General features: G+C 36.0%; 1 protein-coding gene and 1 pseudogene across 4 annotated transcripts in view; one reads left to right on the forward strand and one right to left on the reverse strand.

Moving 5' to 3' along the window:
• Window positions 1-24,640, forward strand: part of AKT3 (AKT serine/threonine kinase 3) — a 273,074-nt gene that overhangs the window by 235,861 nt on the left and 12,573 nt on the right. For all 4 annotated transcript variants that reach the window (XM_065935620.1, XM_065935621.1, XM_065935623.1 and 1 more), the window contains one exon: window positions 2,102-2,189. In XM_065935620.1, coding sequence (XP_065791692.1) covers window positions 2,102-2,189 — 88 coding nt within the window. The remainder of the gene's footprint in view (window positions 1-2,101; window positions 2,190-24,640) is intronic.
• Window positions 4,048-8,704, reverse strand: LOC136168699 (zinc finger CCCH domain-containing protein 15 pseudogene; annotated as a pseudogene).

A 24,640-nucleotide genomic window follows, 5' to 3' on the forward strand; every position in this document is an offset into this window, starting at 1 on the left:
TGATAAATGTAGATTAAATGCTGACTATATCCAAAGCCAAATATTGCTATAGAACTAAGGAGTGACATAAAAATGAATGACTGAAGCTGAATTAAAACCTTTTATTTCTAAAAATGATTATAGTTTTCCATTTTAACTGCTACTTCACTCACCATCTTGTCCATATTTAGGTTGAAGATAGTATTGAACTAAATAATAACATAGATATAAGAAAATACAATGAACTTCTGATTTTTCTCATACATACTACTTTGATGCATACTTTGAAATGTTAAATAATTCTTTCAGAAGCAAGTATTTTGGTGTTTGTGCTTTTCTGGCTTCCTAAGCACAGGCCTAAAACACTTTTTGGATAATCCAGTACTGAACTCTCCCCTCAAACAATTTGCATTCTACCAGGGGAGAGGCATACATAACCAGAAATAGAATGAAAAAGAGTGAGGCCAGAAGTCCAGTGCTGAGTGTTAACTAAATATAGAGTTGCCAGTCTGAGAGTTCCAAATATGAACATAACTATTATGATCTGAGCCAATCTAAAAGTTCCAGTCAGAGGTGTGATTTATTCTGTATGAATCTTAGGATAAAAGACTTGGATACTGGGAACTATAGGATCATCACTACAGATATTCAGAAATCCGCTGATTGTTTTGTGTTTCCATTCTGACAGTGTGTCAGAGGATCCTGGATTCTTCCTAGTGATGTATTCCTTATACCTAATAATAACCAGAGTTCATTAAAATTGTATAACTGCTTATTTTCTATGACATGTTTGCTTTTCTTCCTACCCAGTGGTGTGTTGAGAGTTGACATGTACCAGCTTAGAATAGCCAGTTGATAAATATCAAGAATTTTGTGAGCTGGTTGTTGAAAACAGACATTTTTTTAAATTATATTATATAAACTTATAATTAAACTGGGAACATTAAAATCAAGAATAGAAAATACTCAAAACTCATCACTCTTTGATAATGTTGTTAAATTTTACTCTTCTCTGTACTTTTGAGGATACTTATATATTTTGAGGTTGGAAATACTGTATGTTTTACTTCTGCACATCTTCTATTGATAAATCTAATAATACATATATATATTATATTATAAATCTATAATTTCTCAAGATAGCTGATTATTAAACATTTACCAGCATGTATCATTCCTAACAATAAGAGTAAAATCAAATAAAATTTGCTTTATCAAATTCAGATTTAAAAATAGATTTCCTTTATTTTATTTTCCTCCTTGTTTCCCTGTCCTTTCTTTTTTCCTCTTTTCCTCCCATCTTACTTCCTCCTCTGTTATCTTCTGTTTCTCTCATCCTTTCTTCATAGTGACTAGTATGTACTATATGAAACTGAGAAATCTAGAAAACACCTGAATTTCAGATTGTGTCAGGTAACAGTTGAATAAGAGTACCTTCAAAGATGGGGTGAGGGTATTTTTTAATTTTTAATTTATATTGAAACTTGTATAGCAGATTCCAATTGCAGTGATATTTCATATATTAACTTTCTCACTTCTGTAAAACTTCATTTGAAACATGAAAGCAATTTATTGGTTTCTGTTAGCAATGCTTTCTAAATTTTTTTTTCTAACCAGTTATGTAGTCTTTTCAGAATTTATGTTGACAAGGGTGCATTTTGATTAAAGTCATTCTAAAATAATTTTGGTTTGAGAATTGACTATAGCTACTATTTATTGTGCTAGGTACTTGTCATTTCTAAATACTTAGCGTTTAGAAATAACACGTACCCTAACAGTAATCTTCCATGCTGGTATTATTATTCCCACTATACAGATGAGAAAACTGAGCTTAAGTAATTTTTCATTGTCATACATCTCATAAGTTCTAGAGTTGCTTGCCTAGTTCTGGTTTGTCTCCAAAACTTGTGCTTTTTTCAACTACCATACTGTCCCAAGGCAAATTCTTATTAATAGTGAATTAGGAAAACTAGATCTTACTACAAAAGCTTTTTATTTTTATGGCTATTTATCACAAGAACTATTTACACACAGAAAGTTACATTTCACAAAAGCTTTGTAGTTATGCATTCAGCTTATGCAAATGTTCTATAATCATTTAATTTTATTTCTGTTCTCACAGCCTTGGTGGAGGACCAGATGATGCAAAAGAAATTATGAGACACAGTTTCTTTTCTGGAGTAAACTGGCAAGATGTGTATGATAAAAAGGTAGGTTATCTTCATGACATTGTATTTTTACTGTTTTAAGTGAATATTGAACTTCTTAACACAAAACATTATTGATACTTTTTGCATCTGAAATGCATTTTGAAATTTTATTCAATGTGATCAGTTTTTCTCTTTGTTATCACAGTAATTTGTTAGTCTACTTCTCATCATTTAATTAATTCAGAAAAAATAAAGGCACCAATGTCATGTTATTCTTCAGGAAAACTAGCAAAACAATCACAATTTTGAAACTTTGTCTCTATAACCTTTCATTTTAAAGTGAACTCTTCATGTTTATTTATACAGTTCCTTATTTTTAAAAGGAATTTAAAGCAGTCTAGTTTTAATATATAACAAAATAATGCACTTATTTGTCTTCTTTGGGGCTTCTCTTTTACTTGAAATAGAACTTTAAGACTTACAAGATGGACACTACAAATCATATAATTTTATTTTTATTCTAATCTCTACTTGTTTCTAATACTGCAGTGTTTACTTAAGTTTAGGAATAGGAAATTATTGTCTGTTTTATCTTTTAAATTTTTTTAATTTTGTTTTTACTACTTCAGATATTGTTAGTACAGTCAATGATTTTGATATTTCGATTTTCAAATGCTCATATGAAAAGTTTACTATGAAATTTTTATGTTATTCAGCACTTGCTTGTAATTCTTATGTAGTCAGTTTATGTACTCAGTCCTTCCATTTCAGTTTATTCTAGGTTTTCATGTTTTTCTCTGAAATGTATTAATTAGCAACATGTATGCAGTGTCTTAATTTGTGCTAAATACTCTGTTAATCCCTAAAGCAAAGATAAAATGATATCATAGAGTTATGAGGAAGTAAGACAAGTGTACCATTTTTGTATTATGTTACAGTAATAGGGAATGTGGTGATTTTAAGCATTTCTTGTAACTAGGTGTTTAAAATAGAGGCACCATGTTATGGTACCTCTACTCAAACTTCTATTAAACTTACATTTCTTGAGTTCCTACCATGTATAAAGCACTGAGGTAAGTATTGGATCCTTCTCAAACCTTGTGAGAAGTTTGTGATCATTCTTAAGTATTCTCAGTGTTTATTAACTTCAGGCAGACAGTTATATATCTACTTTATAATACTGATGAAATTCTTTATGAGTGGCATCTATATATAGCCCCTAAAACGCCACTTGCTGTTTATCATGTCAGTGCATGGCAAAAGAACCTAGAAATAATATGATCAAAGGTTTCCTTTGGCACACAAGGTTATATAAATGTTCCTTTGGTATATACTCTGTCCAAAGAGGACTCCACCACCACCACCACCACCAACAAAACAGAAAGAAAAATTTCCTTAAGAGACAAAATGTGGGGCACTGGTATGGCACTGCTAACTTTATAAAGAAGGGGCAAAATATGGATTTTCTTCAGTCCTATTCAGAGAGTCAGATACGCTACTAAGATTGTAGTTTGGCATCACCTAAGGAAGGCACTGAGAACCCAGCCAGCACACAGTGAAGAAACAAGGCTTATCCTGTCTCTGCCCCATAGGCTCACATGCCCAGAGTGAAGGTACTGTTAAGAGACCCAGGCAGCTCCCTTGTGGTGAGTGAAACTGGAGAAGCCAGCAAGAAGGGCAGGACAAGGAGCTGCCAAAACAGAGCTTTAGATGATGTATGTGAAGAAATGAATTGAAGTTGTTAGAGTTTAGATAAAAATAGTTGCTGCTGAATTTGAGCAAAAATGTTAAGTATCCTGCATAAAGAAGCACAACCACAAAAATCACAAAGTTTCTACTAGTTGACACTTGCTACAGGTTTACTCGGAGGTGTGGGTGGTATGGGTGGTATCCTGGATGTCATATGGCACTGATGTTTTTAGCCATCTTCATACACCTGAAGAAGAACAATGTCATAGCAGCATGCTTAAATTTTGACACTCTTTCTCAAAGGTGGTGGAAATATGATTGGGTTTATTTGGTTTGTATTGTGTTACAACAAACAAGGAATTAATTATAGGAATGCTAATACAGTAGCTATTTTCATGAATTTACTTGTGTTTTCAAACATTTTTGAGGGGTCTTATATCTTTAAAATACTTAACTTATTCTTCATCTCTAAGGTCAGGTACTTTTCAGTTTTACTAATGTGCTTTGGGAGAATTGCTGTTTTTATAGATTTATGACATGATTATTGGCCATTTTCCTATTGATACGTATCATGGTAAACTCTCCAGATGAAGGTATGTGTGAAGATACTGGTATGTTTAGCGGAAGGGCTTCCCCAGTGACTCAGTGGTAAAGAATCCGCCTGCTAGTGCAGAAGATGCAGGAGATGCGGGTTTGAGCTTTGGGTTGGGAAGATCCCCTAGGGGAAGAAATAGCACTCCATGCCAGTATTCCTGCCTGGAAAATCCCATGACCAGGGGGGCTGAGCAGGCTACAGTCCAGGGGGTCACAAAGAGTCAGACAGGACTGAGCACCTGAGCATGAACACCTCTAGGGGAAAGTGAAACCTCTTCCTAGGGAAAGTTAAAAAGTATCATCATGGACCACTCCTAATAACTCCATACTGGAAGGTGGGGGTACTCATCCTAGATGAGATGGCTGCTTTTCTCTTGTGTGGAAATGGACAAGTTGTTCTACACCCACAGGAAATTATGATCATTGAAGTGTCTTCAGTCTTTCAGATTCTCTGGTAGGGTGTTTTGTATGAATTTATCTAGGTAAATTTCTATATGTTTTATACTCAGTTTGTCAACTTTATACACAAAAGTCTGCTGGGAGTTCCCTGTGAGACTGTATCCAATTTTTAGAAGAATCTGGGGAGGATTGGCATTTGAAAATGCTGACCTCTTCATTTATTTAGGCCTTCTTTAATTGCTCTCAGTAATGTTTCATAATTTTCAATGTTTAGTTCTTATTCATATTTTGTTACATTTATCCATAAGTATTTCATGTCTTCTGATGTGAATGCTACTTTAAAATTTTATTTTCATATTGTTTTGCTACCAGTAGAAATAGGATTGATTTTTGTTTGTGGATCTTGTATCCTACAATATTAGTTTTGGTCGTTTTTTTGTACATGATGTAGGGTTATCTAAATAGATGACCATTTTTATATAAATAAAAAGCTTTACTTCATTTTCAATCTGTATGTATTTTATTTCTTTTCCTTTATTATATTGGCTAGGACCTTTCTACAATGTGGAATAGAAATGATGAGAGTTAACATCCTAGTTTTGTTTCTAAGGAGAGAAAACATTGTTTATCATTAAATATGATATTAATCACATCTAACACTGAAATATTCATTACTAAATATCATTCTCCAGTAAAAAGAATCAAAGTTATTTGGAGAAGTAGTTGATCTCACAGCTGGGATGGGGAAGGTAAAAGAAGAGCCCAAGAAATTTTGTGGTACCAGAAAGTTAAAAAAAGAAAAAAAGGAAGGTAGATGGAAAGGTTCATGTTAATAGAACACAGGAACCAACCTTGTGGTGAAAGCTGGAACAATTTCAGTAGCAAAACAAATATTGTATGTGACCCAAAGAATGAGATCCGTGTCCGTTAGTCTATACTGCGAAATTCTTGATTGAACAAATAAATAAAATAGTGAGAAGAGACATGTCTTCATTAAAGAAGAAGTCATGTCTGACTCTTTAAGACCTCATGGACTATATCCTGCCAAGCTCCTCTATCCATGGGATTCTCCAGGCAAGAATACCAGAGTGGGTTGCCATTCCCTTTTCCAGAGGATCTTCCTGACCCAGGGACTGAACCCAGGTCTCCCATAATGCAGACAGATTCTTTGTCACTTGAGCCACCAGGGAAGCCCCATCTTCTTTATAGGTAAATTCCAATTAATAAATGTAGAAGGAATCAGGGAAATAGAAAATTATCATTAAGAACCTCAGAATAAAAATTGCTGTATGCAGTTCACCAATGAATGCTAAATATAGTGGGTAAAAGTCAAGAAACAGAATATTTACATGTCCACATATCTCTCTCAAAATATATATTTACAAAGATTAAAAGAGTAATTTTAGAGTTTTAAAAAAACTCTCGGCAGACGTTGCAAAATCATTGTAACCCATACTATGATAGCATGAGAAGGCTATATCACTTTTGTAGTATTCTTTTCTTCTTTTTTTTTTTCTTCTGTAGTATTCTTCAAAATGAATAACCTCAGTATGATCATGAAAAAACCTGAAGAAACCTACATGGAGAGATATATACCTCAAAATAATTGGTCAGATAGATTTAAAGGTATCAGCTTCATGAAAGGCAAAGAATTGATTGTGGAACTTTCACAAACTGAAGAGACTAAGGTGGCATGACTAAATGTAGTATGGAGTCCTAGATTGGATCTTGGAATAGAAAAGGGCCCTAAGTGGAAAAACTGGTGAAATCTAAATAAAGTAGGCAGCTGATGAAAAAGTGAAAGTGTTAGTTGCTCAGTCATATCCAACCCTATGTGACCCCATGGACTGTAGTCTGCCAGGCTCCTCTGTCCATGGAATTCTCTAAGCAAGAATACTGGAGTGGGTAACCATTCCCTTCTCCAGGGCATCTTCCCCATCCAGGGTTGAACCTTGAGTCTCCTGCATTACAGGCAGATTCTTCACTGTCTGAGGCACCAGGGAAGTTTTGCTTACCTTGTTTTTATCTCTTTCTGAAGTATATGTGCTACAATCTTTGAAGAGTGGCTACAGTAATACCTGTCTCATCTACATCCCTCACTGAATCATCTCCCTCATCTCTGCCTATTCCCTGGGTGTAACAGGTATTATCTGCTTCCTCCTTGTTATCATCAGTCAGCTCAGGACGAAATTCATACATTTTACAATCACTGAAAACTAGTGCCTACCCTGTTTTGAAGTCCTTCTTTCCATTTCTTGCTCAAGTTTATCCATCTTGTCTTGTCTTTTCCTTCCATATAAAGAAAGATTCTGGAGTTATTTTGGCAGTATTTGGACCTAGGGCCGAACACTCTGTTAGATCTTTTAATGACATTTTCTGTTCATTCTCTTCTTTCTTTAAAAAAAGATAAACAACACAGTATAAATCCAGGAGGAAGTGTGTCATGATGCATGCAGATATCTCCCGCTCCATGGTATACCCAAAGCCAGCCATGTTTGTTGTTTCTAGTAGTTCAAGAAAGTATTTGCACACTCTCAACTTTGGAGTTTTTCTTTTCTGCCTTATTGTGCTTCTTACTCACTGCTTCTGGTTTTTTCTCATCCAATTATCTATAGTGTACTTTTCAAGATCTTCACTGCTTGCGTCACATTTTCTCACTGCAGTCAAGTCATGAGCGAACTTATACTTTAGTGTTCTACCCGTCCATGTACCACAGATTGACGATCTGTACCTTTTCTTAGTTTTTGAGCAGCAACTACAGGCTTGAATAGCTCATTTAGCTCTTGTAATTTTTACTGCTTGTCATCCAGTAATTTTTTCTACTCCACCTTTTGGCTTCTCCAAGTCTTAGCAGGTTTGGGTGAGGCAAAGGGTGGATTATGGAGACAGCTGGCACTAGCCAGACTTTTTAGCACAGCTTGACAACATCATGGGGTCTATATCCATGGTAGGAAGAGAAAGAGGAACACGCAGGCTTAATCACTGCACCATACTTTGACTTTTCCCTTATTTATTAGATAATATATGACTTCTAATGGAATGTGCAGCCCATTTTTATTTAATTCAATTATTAACATATTTGGGTTTAAATCTGCCATCTTGCAACTTTATTCCTTTTTTATCTACCTTCTTTTGAATATCTTTGTTTTGATTTTATCTTAGCTATTGTCTCATTAGCTATTCTCCTTTGTTTTTTTGTCTTGAGGTTGTTTCAGAGTTTTCTGTATATATGTTTCACTTACCACACTGTGCCTTCAATTAATATTATAGCCATATCACTTTGAATAGCATATTCCTGTTTCCCCTTCCATTCTTCATTTTCATATATTCTACTTTCACATGTTATATACCATCAGAATATATCACACTTCGGTTTAGCTTTAGACAATTATATTTTAATGTGCTAAAAATGCTTTTTATTTACTACTAGTAGCATTCTCCATTGCTTTATGGAGATCCATGCTCCCATCGGGTACCTTTTTCTTTGTTTGGTGAATAGTATTAAAGTTACACTGGCACTTTTCATGACTGAATCATGACTTACTATTTTCTGATTGAAAAATTCAGCATGAAAAATTTGGTGATTGATGGCAGTTATGCCACTGTTAGTGATTGTTGTTGTTTTCTGAAGTAAAGCAAGGTTAGACAAGTATAACATGAACACTCAACAGAGAAAAGAAAGAGGCTAAACAGATGCATCTAGGTAGCTTCACATTGATGTTCTCCTTATCCTACTCAAATGATAGTCCATTCTAAGACTTCAGATCAGAGAAAAGTGAGCCACAAATATCTACCAAATGTTCTGACAGTTTAACTTTAAAATTACTCTCTTCTGTTGATTGTGAGGCATTGCACTGAGGATATAAAAGAACACAGACAGCTGTCAAAACCATGTTAGCTATGATATGAAATGCAAATGGTTTGAGCTTTAAAACCCTCAAGTGGGTTAAAAACAAAATGTAACTGGATGTTCTGTATAAGAATCTCACCTAAAACAAAATTACACAGAAAAATGGATAAAATAAGAGTGGTAAACAGAGGTGTAACAGTCAAATGTCACAAGAAGTGAACAGACAGTAGTAATTTTGAGCTCAATAGAGTGCAACATATAAACATTAAATGTGAGAAGTCATTTTTGGCACAATGAGCAATAGTATAATCTTCATGTAAAAATTAAAATTTTTGCACCAAATAGGATTTGTGTACACAAAACACTATTATAAATGCCAGAAGGCCTGATAGAACACAATTTCTGTTTAATGTGGCAGAGGTTCATCAATTTTCTTGATCTTTTCAAAAAACCAGCTTGTGATCTTGGTGATTTTCTCCATCAGTTTTTAATTTTAAAATTTATGAATTTCTACCCTCATTTTTATTTATTTCCTTATTATTTCAAATTTTATTTACTCTTCTATTTCTGGCTTCCTAAACTATATAGATGATTGCTTATAGAGCTTTCTTTTTGAATGTGTGATTCAGCGCTGTAAGTTTTCCTATATAGACCTTTTTTACTGCATTCCACAAACTTTGATGAGTTGTATTTGTTTTTGTTTACTTAAAAATATATTTAAAATTTTCTTGAAATGTCTTATTTGACCCATGTGTTGTTTGGAACTATATTATTTGATCTCTGCTGCTGCTGCTAAATCACTTCAGTCGTGTCCGACTCTGTGCGACCCCATAGACAGCAGCCCACCAGGCTCCCCCGTCCCTGGGATTCTCCAGGCAAGAACACTGGAGTGGGTTGCCATTTCTCCTTCCCCAATGCATGAAAGTGAAAAGTGAACGTGAAGTCGCTCAGTCGTGTCTGACTCTTAGCGACCCCATGAACTGCAGCCTACCAGACTCCTCCGTCCATGGGGTTTTCCAGGCAAGAGTACTGGAGTGGTTTGCCATTGCCTTCTCTGATTTGATCTCTATTTGGAATTTTTCCAGACATATTTGTCTTACTGATTGCCAGTTTAATTTTTTTATGGTCTGAGAAGATACCTTTATATGATTTCTGTTCTTTTAAATTTAAGATGTGTTTTATGACCTGAAATATGGTTTCTCTTGGTAAATGTTCTGTGAGCTTAAGTAGAATATGTATTCTGCTATTGTTGGAGGAGGTAGTCTATAAATATCAACTCGATCCAGTTGGCTGATGGTGCTTTTCAGTCCTTACTAATTTTCTGCCTTCTGAACCTGTAAATTACTGATAAAGGGATGTTAAAAGTCTCCAACTATCATAGTGAATTAAATCTATTTCTCCTTACAGTTCTATCAGTTTTTGGCTATTGTATTTTGAAACTCTCTCATTAGATGCATACACATTAAGCATCGTTACATCTTTCTGGAGGATTAACCCCTTTATCCTCATGTAATGTTTCTTTTTCTATGATAACTTTCAATCCTCTGAAGTCGGTTCTGTCTGAAATTAATATGGCTATTCCAGCTTTCTTTTGATAAGTGTTACCATGGTTTCACCTTAACTTTTTTTTTTAACCTACAATTAATACAGTATTAGATCACATTAGTTTGTTTTATTTTTAATCGAAGTATAGTTGATTTACAATATCCTGTTAGGTGTATAGCACAGCGATTCAGTTGTACATATATGTATATTTTTCTTTGTATTCAGATTCTCTTCCCTTATAAGTTATTACAAGATACAGTGTATAGTTCCCTGTGCTATACAGTAGATCCTTCTTGGTTATCTAGTTTATATATAGCAGTGTGTATGCTAATGCAACCTCATAATTTCTCTCTCTCCCTACTGCTTCTCCCCTTTGGTAACTCTTAAGTTTGTTTTCTATGCCTGTGTGTCTTCTTTCTGTTTGGAAATAAGTTCATTTGTATCTTTTTTCAGGTTTTTCATATAAGTGATATCATATGATATTTATCTTTCACTGTCTAGCTTATTTCACTTAGTGTGATAATCTCTAGGTCCATCTATGTTGCTGCAAATGGCGTTATTTTATGTCTGAGCAATATTCTGCTGTATATCTGTATACTACATCTTTTTTGTCCATTCATCTGTTAGTGGACATTCAGGTTGCTTCCATATCTTGGATACTGTAAATGGTGATGCTATGAAAAGTGGAGTGCGTGTACCTTTTTAAATTGTGATTTTTCCCCAGATATGTGCCCAGGAGCGGGATTGCAGAATCATATGTAGTTCTATTTTTAGTTTTTCAAGAAAGCTCCATCCTGTTCTGCACAGTGGTTGTACCATTTTACATCCCTGCCAACAGTGAGGGAGGGTGCCTTCCCCCCACCCACAACCTCTCTAGCACTTATTATTTGTAGACTTTTGATGATGGCCATTCTGTTCAATGTGAGGTGATACCTCATTGTGGTTTTGAGTCAGATTTCTCTAATAATTAGCGATGTTGAGCATCTTTTCATGTGCCTTTTGGCCATTTGTACATCTTCCTTGGACAGTTACATGTAAAAGAATGAAATTAGAACATTCTCTAACTCCATACACAAAAATAAACTCGAAAGGTATTAGAGACCTAAATGTAAGACCAAATTATCTGTCGTATGGTGCCTAGCACTAATTTTGGGATACTGTTCTTGCTTCAAGTATTTCTTCTGCGCCTGTCTGTCCCTCCTCTTCTCTTAGTCCCATTACATGTACATTACATCTTTTATAGTTGTCTCAGAATGCTTGGATATTCTGTTCTTTTTTATTCTTGTTTCTCTTTGTATTTCAGTTTTGAAAGTTTCTATTAACATTTCTTCAAGCTCACCAATTTCCTTGACTGTGTTCTGACTATTGGTGAACCTATCAAAGACAAAGGCATTCTGTGGTGGTGTTTTTGTTTTTTTTTTTGTTTTTTGTTTTTATTAGGATGTGATTTTTTTTTTTATTTTTTTTTTATTTTTCAGTGGGTTTTGTCATACATTGATATGAATCAGCCATAGAGTTACACGTATTCCCCATCCCGGTCCCCCATCCCACCTCCCTCTCCACCCGATTCCTCTGGGTCTTCCCAGCCCACCAGGCCCGCGCACTTGACTCATGCATCCCACCTGGGCTGGTGGTCTGTTTCACCACAGATAATATACATGCTGTTCTTTCGAAACATCCCACCCTCACCTTCTCCCACAGAGTTCAAAAGTCTGTTCTGTACTTCTGCGTCTCTTCTTCTGCCCTGCATATAGGGCCATCGTTACCATCTTTGTAAATGTGGTGGTGTTTTTGATTGCTAGCATTTCCTTTGATGCTTTCTTAGAGATTCCATTTATCTACTTATATTACTCACCTACTCTTGCTCGTAGTTCACTTTTTCTACTAAAGCCTTTAGTATAGTAATCATAGCTGCTTCAAATTCCTGGTCTCTTAATTCCAACATCTCTCTCTCTCTCTGTCATATCTGAGGCTTGCTTTGTATCTTGAAAATATACATTTTTATCCCTTTAGTATGTCTTATAATTTTTTTGTTGAAAGTCAGACATTATGTGCTGAGTAAAAGAAATTGAGGCAATTGAGGTAAATAGGTCTTTAGTGGAGTTGTTATGTGTATCTCACTAGTTTACCAGATTTGAACATACTTACTAGTTTTAGTGCCATTTTTTTAAGGTGATAATCTATATAATATAGATGATTGTGTCATCTGTTTCCAACTTATATGCCTTTTATCTCTTTTTTTCTTGCCTCCTTGCATTGACTAAGATTGCCGGAACAATGTTGTATAGAGATGGTGAGAATAGACATTTAATTATTACTAATTTGGGGGAGATAGTATTTGCATTTTCCCTTCTGATTATGATAGTAGCTATAGGTTTTTTATGCTTGCTATCTCTCAGGTTAAAATTATCTGTTGTTTATTTCCTGAGCACTTTTGTTATGAACAGATGCTGGATTTTGTCAGATACATTTTTCTGCATTCATAGAGATAATTGTGTAATGTTTTTAGTTTATTAATATAGTGAATCACATAGATTTTCAAATATTACACCTATATTGCATGCCTAGAATAAGCTTCTAAACAATCATGGCATATTATCTTTTTTATATATTGCTAGATTTTTGTTAGTATTTTTATTTTAAGATTTTGCATTGATATTCATAGGGAGCATTGGGCTATACATTTCATGTACTATCTGGTTTTAGAATCAGGATAATAATGCTAGACACTGAAAATAAATGGTGTTCCTTTTTTATTTTATGGAAAAGTTTGCATAGAGTTACTATATTTTCTCTTTCAGTGTTGATAGAATGTCCTGTGAAGTCCTCTGAGCCTAGACTAAAGAAATTCAATTTATTCAGTGTATGTTCAGCATTTCTAATTATCTGTTTCTTTCCAAAAAGATTTTGTAGTTTATATGTGTTTCAAGGAATTTTAATACTTTATCTAATTATTGAATTCATTGACACTGAGTTGATGGATTATTTGCTACCTCTAAGCATTGCTATAGCTGCATCATGTAAGTTTTTTTGGTCATATTATGATTTAGTTTTTATTTCAAGCTGCTTTTTAACTTTCCTTACGATACCCTCTCTTACTCTATAGATGACTGAAGTACGTTGTTTGGTTTACAGTATTTGGAGATTTGTTAACTATTTTTCTGTTTAGGTTTCTAGTCTAATTCTGTTGTTAAGGAACATACTTTTATAATTTTAAATACTTTAACTTTTTAAGGTTTATTTTATGAAATAAAATTTATGTTATGTTGATGAGTGTTTCATATACAATGAAAAAATGTGTTTCTTTCCTTGTTATATACAGTGTTCTATAAATGTCAATTAGATCAAGTGGGTTAATAGTTTTAAGTGTTCTACATCCTTACTGATTGTTTGACTGCTTGCTTTTATCAGTTAATAAGAGAGGATAAGTAAAATCCTGAACTATAATTGTGGTGTTGACTAATTCTCTTTCATTTCTATCACTCTTGCTTTAAACTTGCAGTTCTTCGGTGCACCCAGTTTTAAGACTGTTATAACTTCTTTAAATGTTACAACTTCTTTCATCACCTCATCTAGGTTAGCACGCTTTTTGCATAAAGATTAGAGTGGCTGTACATGAAATAGAAAATATAAAATAGAGAAAGTCAATAAAACCAAAAATAGTTGATTGTTTGAGAAGATCATAATTGACAAATTTTTAACTAGATTGGCTAAGAAAATGAGAAAAAAATATTAAAATCACAGGTGAAAAACATTAGTATTGATTTTACAGAAATAAAAAGGATTGTTAAGAGGATAGTGTGAACAGCTGTATACTAATAAAGTGGATAAACCTGTATGTAGTGGAACAATTCCTAGAAACACACAAACTGCCAAAATGACTCAAGTAGAAGTGTGCATGTTAGTCACTCAGTCATGTTCAACCCTGCGACTCCATGGACCTCAGCCCACTGGGCTCCTCTGCTCTGACCATCGGATTCTCCAGGCTAGAGTACTGGAGTGGGTTGCCACGCCGTTCTCCAGGGGATCTTCCCAACCCAGGGATCGACCCTGGGTCTCCTGCATTGCAGGCATATTCTTTACCAGCTGAGCTACATGGGAAGCCCCCCAAGTAGCAGTAGAAAATTTGAATAGCCCTAAACAGGACTGATAGGGATAAAGTAAACCGAGAACTCCAGTAAAGAAAAGCCCACTCAAGATCAGATGACTTCACTAGAGAATTATTCAAACATTGAAAGGAGAAATGATGCCACCCCTTCTCAGATTCTTCAAAGAAACTGAAGAGTAGTGAACGCTTGCTGACTGTTAGGACAGCATTACCGTGATTCCAAAGTTATGCAGACACACATGAACAAAACTCCGCAGCAGCATCCCCAGTTAATTCCCACGAAAGTACTAGCAAACCAGTCAGTGGCATATTAAAGGGATTACACATCCTGATGAAGTGAGTTTTATTCCAGGAATGCAAAAATTCAACATACTAAAATCAATCAATGGAATACCCTACTTTAATAGAATAAAGAAAAAAAAAATGTGATCTCCATTGGTACAGAAAAAACTTTTGACAAAGTTCAACACCCCTTTCATGGTAAAAGAACCAAAACAAACAAAATTATACTTAGAAAACTAGAAATAGAGACTTCCTCATCATAATATAAACCATTTGTGAACCCACAGGTCACACATTCAAATGATGAAAGTCTGAAAGCTTTCCCCCAAGGATAAGGAAGAAGACAAGATATACTTTCAGCATATCAACATATCAACAAAAAGCTGCTCTTCTTTTCAACATAATACTAGAAATTGTTGTCAGAGTGTTTAGAAAGAACAGGCAGTAAAATGCAATAAATGGAAGAGGAAGTAGTAAAGCTACTTCTGTTAACAGATGACGAAAACACTAAGGAATACACACAAACACCAAAAAACTCTTAAAGCTAATAAAATCACATACAAAATATATTTCTGTACATTAGGTAAAAGCATATGAAAAGCAATTTAAGAAAATTCCATGTTAAATAGTGTCATAAAGGAGAAAATATTTAGGGTTAAATTTAGTTATTATGTAATAATGCATTTTATTCTATATAACTACATAGGAATTATTAAAGTCATTTTAAGCCGTACTGATTTTCTGTCTGGATGATCTGTCCATTGATGTAAGTGGTATGTTAAAGTCCACCTCTATTACTGTGTTCCTGGCAATTTCTACTTCTATATCCATTAATATTTGCCTTATATATTGGGCTTCCCTGATAGCTCAGTTGGTAAAGAATCTGCCTGCAGTGCAGGAGACCCCGGTTCGATTCCTGGGTCAGGAAGATCTGCTGGAGAAAAGATAGGCTACCCACTCCAGTATTTTTGGGCTTCCCTCGTGGCTTAGCTGGTAAAGAATCTGCCTGCAATGCTGGAGACCTAGGTTTGATCCCTGGGTTGGAAAGATCCCCTGGAGAAGGGAAAGGCTACCCACTTCAGTATTCTGTCCTGGAGAATTCCATGGACTGTATAGTCCATGGGTCACAAAGAGTCGGACATGATTGAGCAACTTTCACTATATATGTATTCACTATTGAAGGCCTCCTATATTGGGTGTATACATATATATTTACAATTACTATATCTTCTTGGGTTGATTCCTTGATCATTGTGTAATGTCCTTTGTCTCTGGCATTTGTCTTTAAAGTCTGTTTTGTCTAGGTATTTGTACTCCAGCTTTCTGTTGATTTTCATGTTCATGCAATACCTTTTCCAGTCCCCTCGTTTTCTGTCCGTGTCGTTACATCTGCAGTGAGTCTCTGTAGGCTGCATATATATAATATGGGTCTTGTTTTTGTATCTGTTCAGTCACTCTCTGTCTTTTGAATTGAGCATTTAGTCTATTTACATTTAAGATAATTATCAATAAATATATTCTTTTTGCTGTTTTTTAAAATTGTTTTGGGGTTGTTTGTGTAGGTCTTCCCCCCCCCTCCACCTTCTTGTTTTGTTCTCATGGTTTGATACTATATTTAGTGGTCGGTCTGGATTTATTTTTTGTATGTGTATCTCTTACAGATTGTTTGTGGTTATCAGGAGATTACTACCATATATATACATATATAATTGTTTTAAGTTGCTGGTCTCTGACTTTCAAATGTACTTTAATAATCCTGCATTTGTACTCTCCTCCCGTCATGATTACTGTTTATGATACCATATTTTACATCTAAATGTTGTATATATCTATTAACTGCTTATGATGGATAAAGATGGCTTTACCACTTTTGTCTTTTAATCTTTCCACTAGCTTTGTACGTGGACATTATCCTTTCTTTACTCTGTAGTGTTGGCCAAAAAGTTCATTTTTGGTGTTTCAATGCAGATGTTTTATAGTTCAGTTAAAATGCATTAATAAGTGATCCTCCAAACATATTTCTTTGTCCTTCTTAAGGAATATATGCAGATCTTGTTTTATTGCACTTCACTTTAATTGTTCTTCATAGGTAATGCATGTTTTTGAAAATTGAAGGTTTGTGGCAACCCTGTGCCTATCAAGTCTATCAGTGCCAGTTTTCCAAAAACATTTACTCACTTCATGTATCTATCACATTTTGATAATTCTTAAAATATTTCAGACTCTTTCATTATTGTATTTATTATGGTGATCTGTGGTCAGTGATCTTTAACATTACTACTTTAGTTGTTTGGAGGCTCCATGAGCCACACTTAATGGATGCGCAGCAGATGTTGTGTGTGTTCTGACTGCATCACAGACTGGGCATTCCACCGTTTTTCTCCCTCTTCTCGGGTCTCCTTATTCTCTGAGATACAACATTATTGAAAGAAGGCTGATTGATAACCCTACAGCAGCCTCCCAGTGTTCAAGGGAAAGGAAGAATTGCATGTCTCCCAGTTTAAATCAAAAGCTAGAAATGATTAAGCGTAGTGAAGAAGGCCTGTTGCAAACCAAGATAAGCCCAAAACGAGGCTGCTTCTCCAGTTAGCCAAGTTGTAAATGCAAAGGAAAGGTTCTTGAAGAAAATTAAAACTACTACTCCAATGAATACAGAAATGATAAGAATGCAAAACATTATTGCTAATGTAGATAAAGTTTGAATTGTCTGGATAGAAGATCAAAGCAGCCACAGCATTCCCAAAGGCCACAGCCTAATCTGGCACCACGCCCTGACACTTGCATTCTTTGAAGGCCAAGAGAGGTAAGGAAGGTTCTGAAGAAAATCTTGAAACTGGATGTTGCTTCACAAGGTTTAAGGAAAGAAACTGTCTCCATACATAACATAAAAGTTCAAAGTGAAAGAGCAAGTACTATGTAAGAAACTGCAGTAAATTATCCAGCTAAGATAATTAATAAAGGTGGCTATAGTAAACAACAGATTTTCAATGAAGTTAAAACAGCCTTCTTTTGGAAGAAGATGCCATCTAGGACTTCCATAGCTAGAGAGGAGAAGTCAGTGCCTGGCTTCAAAGCTTCAAAGGACAGACTGACTCTTTTGAGTCAGGGGCTAATGCAGCTAGTGAGGCTTCCCAGGTGGCTCGGTGGTAAAAAATCTTCCTGCCAGTGCAGGAGACACAGGAGTCGTGGGTTCGATCCCTGGACCAGGAAGATCCCCTGGAAGAGGAAATTGGTAACCCACTCCAGTATTCTTGGCTGGAGAATCCCATGGACAGAGGAGCTAGATGGGCTGTAGTCCATGGGGTCACAAAGAGGCAGACACAATTGAGTGACTGAGCACGCATGTACAGTGCAGCTGGTGACTTTAAATTGAAGCCAGTGTTCGTTTTATCATTCCAAACATCCTAGAATTATACTAAGTCTACTCTGCCTATGCTTTAAAAATGGAGCAGCAAAGCCTGTATGACATCCCATCTGTTTACAACATAGTTTACTGAATATTCTAAGCCCACTGTTGAGACCTACTGCTCAGATAAAAAGATTCCTTTCAAAATGTTACTACTGCTCATTACCATGCACCTAGTCATCTAGTGGGAATGCACACAAGGTTAATATTTCCCTGCCTGCTAAGACACATCCATTCCAGTCTGTTTTAGTTTGCTGATCCCTAAAATGTCGATGTTCACTCTTGCCATCTCCTGTTCCACCACTTCCAATTTGCCTTGATTCATGGACCTAACATTCCAGGTTCCTATGCAATATTGCTCTTCACAGCATCAGACTTTACTTCCATCACTAGTTACATCCACAACTGGGTATTGTTTTTGCTTTGGCTCCATCTCTTCATTCTTTCTGGAGTTATTTCTCCACTGATCTTCAGTAGCATATTGGACACCTACTGACCTGGGGAGTTCATCTTTCAGTGTCCTATCTTTTTGCTTTTAAATGCTGGACTGGATGAAGCACAAGCTGGAATCAAGATTGCTGGGAGAAATATCAGTAACCTCAGATATGCAGATGACAGAACACTTATGGCAGAAAGCGAAGAACTAAAGAACCTCTCGATGAAAGGGAAAGAGGAGAGTGAAAAAGTTGGCTTAAAACTCAACATTTAAAAAACTAAGATCATGGAATCTGGTTCCATCACCTCGTGGCAAATAGATGGGGAAACAATGGAAACAGTGACAGACTTTATTTTGGGATGCTCCAAAATCACGATGATAACTGCAGCCATGAAATTAAAAGATGCTGCTCCTTGGAAGACAAATTATGACCAAACTAGACAGCATATTAAAAAGTAGAGGCATAATTTTACCAACAAAGGTCCGTCTAGTCAAAGCTATGTTTTTTTCTGGTAGTCATGTATAGATGTGAGAGTTGGACTATAAAGAAAGTCGAGCACCTAAGAATTGATGCTTTTGAACTGTGGTGTTGGAGAAGACTCTTGAGTTCCTTGGACAGCAAGGAGATACAACCAGTCCATCCTAAAGGAAATCAGTCCTGAATATTCATTGGAACGACTGATGCAGAGGTTGAAACTCCCAATACTTTGGCCACCTGATGCGAAGAACTGATTCATTTGAAAAGACCCTGATGCTGGGAAAGATTGAAGACAGGAGGAGAAGGGGATGACAGAGGATGAGATGGTTGGATGGCATCACCAACTCAATGAACATGAGTCTGAGTAAACTCTGGGAGTTGGTGATGGACAGGGAGGCCTGGTGTGCTGCCATCCATGGGGTTGCGAAGAGTTGGACACGACTGAGTGACTGAATTGAAGACACATCCATTGTGAAGCCCTTGAATTAAGGAATCATTTCAATTTTCAAGTCTTATTAGTTGAATTCATTTTTTTTAAGGCCACAGCTGCTGTACAGATTTCTCTGTTGGACCTGGGCAAAGTAAGTTGAAAGCCTTCTAGAAAAGATTCACCATTCTAGATGCTATTAACAACATATCAAGAAGAAGTTAAAAGTTCATCATTAATAGGAGTTTGGAAGAAGTTAATTCCAGCCTTCATGGATGACTTTGAGAAGTTCCAGACTTCCATGGAAGAAGTAACTGCAGATGTGGTGAAAATAGAAAGAAACCTAGAATTAAAAGTGGAACCTGAAGATAGGACTGAATTGCTGTAACCTCATTTTAAAACTTGAACTCGTGAGGAGTTACTTCTTGTGGATGAACAAAGAAAGTCATTTCTTGAGATGGAGTTTACTCTATCTCAGAAAGATCCCATGAAGATTGTTGAAATGAAAACATAGTGTTTAGAATGTTGCATAAACGTGATTGATAAAGCAGCAGTAAGATTTGAGAGGATTGTTTCCAATTTTGAAAGAAAATCTACTGTGGGTAAAATACTGTCAAACAGCATTGCATGCTACAGAGAAATAATTTGTGAAAAGAAGAGTCAATTGATGCAGCAAACTTCATATTTGTTTTAAGAAATTGCCTCCCCACCCTTCAGCAACCACCACACTGATCAATCAGCAGCAGACATAAGTCCGCATGGACACAAGAGCCTCTACCAGCAAAAAGATTAGAACTCGCTGAAGGTTAGATGATACTTAATATTTTTTTAGCAATGTCATTTAGACATAATACTGTTGCACACATTATAGACTACAGTACAGTGAAAACACAACTTTTATATGCCCTGGGAAACCAAAAAGTTCTCATGACTCTCCTTACTGTTCTTTTAGCTTTATTGCGGTGGTCTGTTCCCGCAATATCTCCAAAATATGCCTGTGGAGTCATTCAGATCATTTAAAGTTCTGTTTAACTAAAAGCTTCCCAGGTTAGGTGGTATTGCTGCTGCTTATTTCTTTTAATTTTACCATTCTGCTGTTCAACTGCTAGTGTACATCTACAAGGGGAAGCTTGAATATATAACTTAGGAAAGACAAGTATGTGTTCACCTGTGGCCTCTCTCATAGATGCTGCCCTCTTTCCCTCTCTTCTGCAAAGTAAAGACTATATCTTTTCATCCTCAGCTTTTAAATCCACTGCTTACCTTTCTTCATTTCTCACCAAAACTTCGTCCCCATCAACCTATTAGTTCTCTTATCACTGCCTCTTTTCTAGGGAGTTGATCTGGTGTGATAATGAGAGAGGGTGGTTGTCATTCCAGGAACTTGAGCAAAGGAGCTAGGTTCTTGGTCATCCTCATAGAAATATAAATGAATTTTTCTATGAACATATTATGATTAATGGTTGGTGGCCTTATTAACATTGCTTTCCTGTATTTTAGGTTTAAAAGACTTTAATATTACTGCCTCGGAGCCACATTGTATAGGATTTTTTAATTTGCTTTTGTTTTCTGTCTGTTGAAATAAGTCTTAGGTTTTCTCCAGTGTACATAATAGGCTGGTTTATAAGTTGAGAATTGCTTATATATATAAAATTTCTCCCCAATTTACATACTCATTTAACTTTTGCCCATGTTCTTGAACATTTCTAATCAGAAATAGTAATGAGTGGCTGCCACACTGCTGCTGCCAGGCAATACCTATGAAATCTCCTAGAGGAGGGATAAAGAATACATTGTTTCAGCAGGTTCTCAGTGAACCCTGAATTTATAATGCATGCAATTTGCCCACCATCACTATCACAGAAGCATCCAGTAAGTCCTTTTTCATTTCACTAACGAGAACACTCTTACCTTTATAAGCAGCTCTTTTCCAAGTATCACTGAAATCTTCAAATATGCCTTGTACCTGTGGATGCTTGTGAAATAGTATCACCTGTCCACAGACCTACAGTCAAAAGCCCTTCTAAGTTCCAGGTGTACTAATTAAATATTTAATGTGTGTTATAGCTAAAATAGTCATTTTGTTGGAGTCAATTCATGATAGAATAATTGTATATTAGTGTGATATATACCTTGGATCCTTTGGTGCATTTTTTTATGAGATCAAAGTGAACATTATGGACATGAATTACTATTGTTTAGTAATTTTGCAAAAATGAAAAATAGTTCTTGAGTGTCTGGTCATCTGTAAGGATAATTGGCATGGGAAAGCTTGGCAGATAATATAATTAAATCTTGTTAGTTTTGTCTGAAATAAATCCTCGTTCCATATTCCCATTTTTCCAATACCTGTATATATTGGAATACACAGACGTGCACACACACACACACACACACACACACACACTCACAAACCATAAAACCAGTTTTTCAGAAGAATTAGAGATTAAATAAATCAGAATCCTGGACTAATTTTAGTTACTCTCTTGAGTTATTTTAAAAGAGGTGGAGCTGTAGTACCAGATTAGTGCCTATGGCAAATCTAAACATTCAACAGTTGACAGTTTTTACTATCAGAGTCTGTGTTCCCAGTACTTTTGATCCATGTATGTCATTACAGAATGGTGTATGAGATAACCACAGCATTTATTTAATTAAAATGGCAATTAAAGTTCCATAATCTATGTCAACTTTAAGTCAGCAAAAAAAAGACTGGGAGCTGATTGTGGCTCAAGGTCATGAATTCCTTATTGCAAAATTCAGATTTAAATTGAAGAAAGTAGGGAAAACCACTAGGCCATTCTAGATTCAAGGGATTAGATCTGATAGACAGTGTACCTGAAGAACTATGGACGGAAGTTTGTAACATTATACAGGAGGTGGTGACTGAACTCATCCCCAAGAAAAAGAAATGCAACAAGGCAAAATGATTGTCTGAGGAGGCCTTATTCGCTGGATTTAGAAAACACAGAGGAACCAGAGATCAAATTGCCAACATCTATTGGATCATAGAAAAAATAAGCAAATTCCAGAAAAACATCTATTTCTGCTTCATTGACTACCCTAAAGCCTTTGACTGTGTAGATCACAACAAACCGTGGAAAATTCTTCAAGAGATGGGAATACAAGACCATCTTACCTGCCTCCTGAGAAACCTGTATGCAGGTCAGAAAGCAACAGTTAGAACCAGATATGGAACAACAGACTGGTTCCAAATTGAGAAAGGAGTACTTCAAGGCTGTATATTGTCACCCTGCTTGTTTAACTTATATGCAGAGTACATCATGTGAAATGCTGGGCTGGATGAATCACAAGCTGGAATCAAGATTGCTGGGAAAAATATCAGTAACTTCAGATATGCAGTTGATACCACTCTAATGGCAGAAAGCAAAGAGGAGCTAAAGAGTCTCTTTAGAAGGTGAAAAGGGAGAGTGAAAAAGCTGGCTTGAAACTCAACATTCACAAAATGAAGATCATGGCATCTAGTCCCGTCACTTCATGGCAAATAGATGGGGGGAGAATGGAAACAGGGACAGATTTTATTTTCTTAGGATCCCCAAATCACTGCGGATGGTGACTGCAGCCATGAAATTAAAAGACGCTTGCTCCTTGAAAGAAAAACAGTGACCTACCTAGACAGCATATTAAAAAGCAAAGCCATTACTTTGCCAACAAAGGTCCATCTAGTCAAAGCTATGGTTTTTCCAGTAGTCATGTATGGATAATGAGAGTTGGGAGTATAAGGAATGGTGAGTGCCAAGGAATTGATGCTTTTGAACTGTGGTGCTGGAGAAGACTTGAGAGTCGCTTGGACAGCAAGGAGATCAAACCAGTCATTCCTAAAGGAAATCAATCCTGAATATTCATTGGAAGGACTAACGCTAAAGCTGAAGCTTCAATACTTTGGCTACTTAATGTGAAGAACTGACTCACTGGAAAAGACCCTAATGCTAGGAAAGATTGAGGGCAGGAGGAGAAGGGGGTGACAGAGAATGAGATGGTTGGATGGCATCATTGATTCAATGAACCTTAGTTTGAGCAGACTCCAGAATATAGTGAAGGACAGGGAAGCCTGGCGTGCTGCAGTCCATGGGGGGGGGCAAGGAGTAGGACGTGACTGAGCGCCTAAACAACAAAAATTACCCAGCAGTAAAATGGATGAGCTGTCAATACATGCAGTGACGTGGATGAGTGTCAAAATAACCATGCTAAGTGAAAACAACCAGATGAAGAATACATACTATTCGATTCCAAATACATGAAAATTGAGAAGATATAAGCAAATCGTTCATGACAGAAAGCAGACCAGCTGTTGCCTGCAGGTGAATGGAAGAGCCGAGGGGATTATACAGGGTTATGAGAAAACATCTGTAAGTGATGGGTGAGTTCATCATCTTTATTGCATGGGTGTATACATGGGTCAAAACATGAAATTGTATACTTTTTTGTATAGCCTTATCTTAAGATATATTTATAATTTATGTCAGCCATACCTCAATAAATCTTTTTTATAAGGACTTGCTCTCATGGAACTTATCTTTTATTGGGGAGGAGACACAATTATGATGACAATAAACCTGTATTTTTTCTGTGTGTATATATAGGTAGATATGGATCAGTTGTTGAAAAGTTTTTTGAAGAGAAAGCAGTGTGAGGATAGAAAGTGGGGAGGGGAGGGCAGGTGTTTGAGAGAGGTGGTCAGGCAATGTGATATGATATTTGAATAGAGACTAGTTTGAGCTCCCTGTAGTATTGTGAAAACTGCATAAAGTTTGTTTCAGTCTTTTTTTAAAGTTTCAGGTGACCATTCTCTCTCTCATCTAAAAAGATAACATCTTTCTCTTAACGTGAAGGCAGATTTAAGTTTCTGCCATCAGAAGGAAACAGATGGGAAGGGTGGGCAGAGATAAGCAAAACCTACTCCGCATTCTCAATAGAAGCCATTTCTGCTCTAAGAATTTCTTGTGCTTAATTTTTTATTAGAAGGGTGAGACCTATTTTTGGAACATTTGTAGAATAGTGAATCAGAAAGTTACAACCAAAATCCCTGTCTCCTGGTTTTCTGCAAGAGAGGCAGTTATCCCTCTGTTTTCTTGAAGGAAAACCCCAAATTCTGCAGTCACTATCACCATTGGTGTTCTTATATGTATGTTTATGATGCCAGAGGGATTTGCAAAATCATGCTCTCATGGGACTTTTATTTTGTTGCGGAGGAGGTGTAATGGTGATGTACGTGTGTATGTGTCAGGTATTGAAGTCTTTTGAAGGAGGATAAAGCAATGTGAGGTTGTACTTTG

The sequence above is a fragment of the Muntiacus reevesi genome, chromosome 5 (genome assembly GCF_963930625.1).
Source record: "Muntiacus reevesi chromosome 5, mMunRee1.1, whole genome shotgun sequence".
NCBI lineage: Eukaryota > Metazoa > Chordata > Mammalia > Artiodactyla > Cervidae > Muntiacus > Muntiacus reevesi.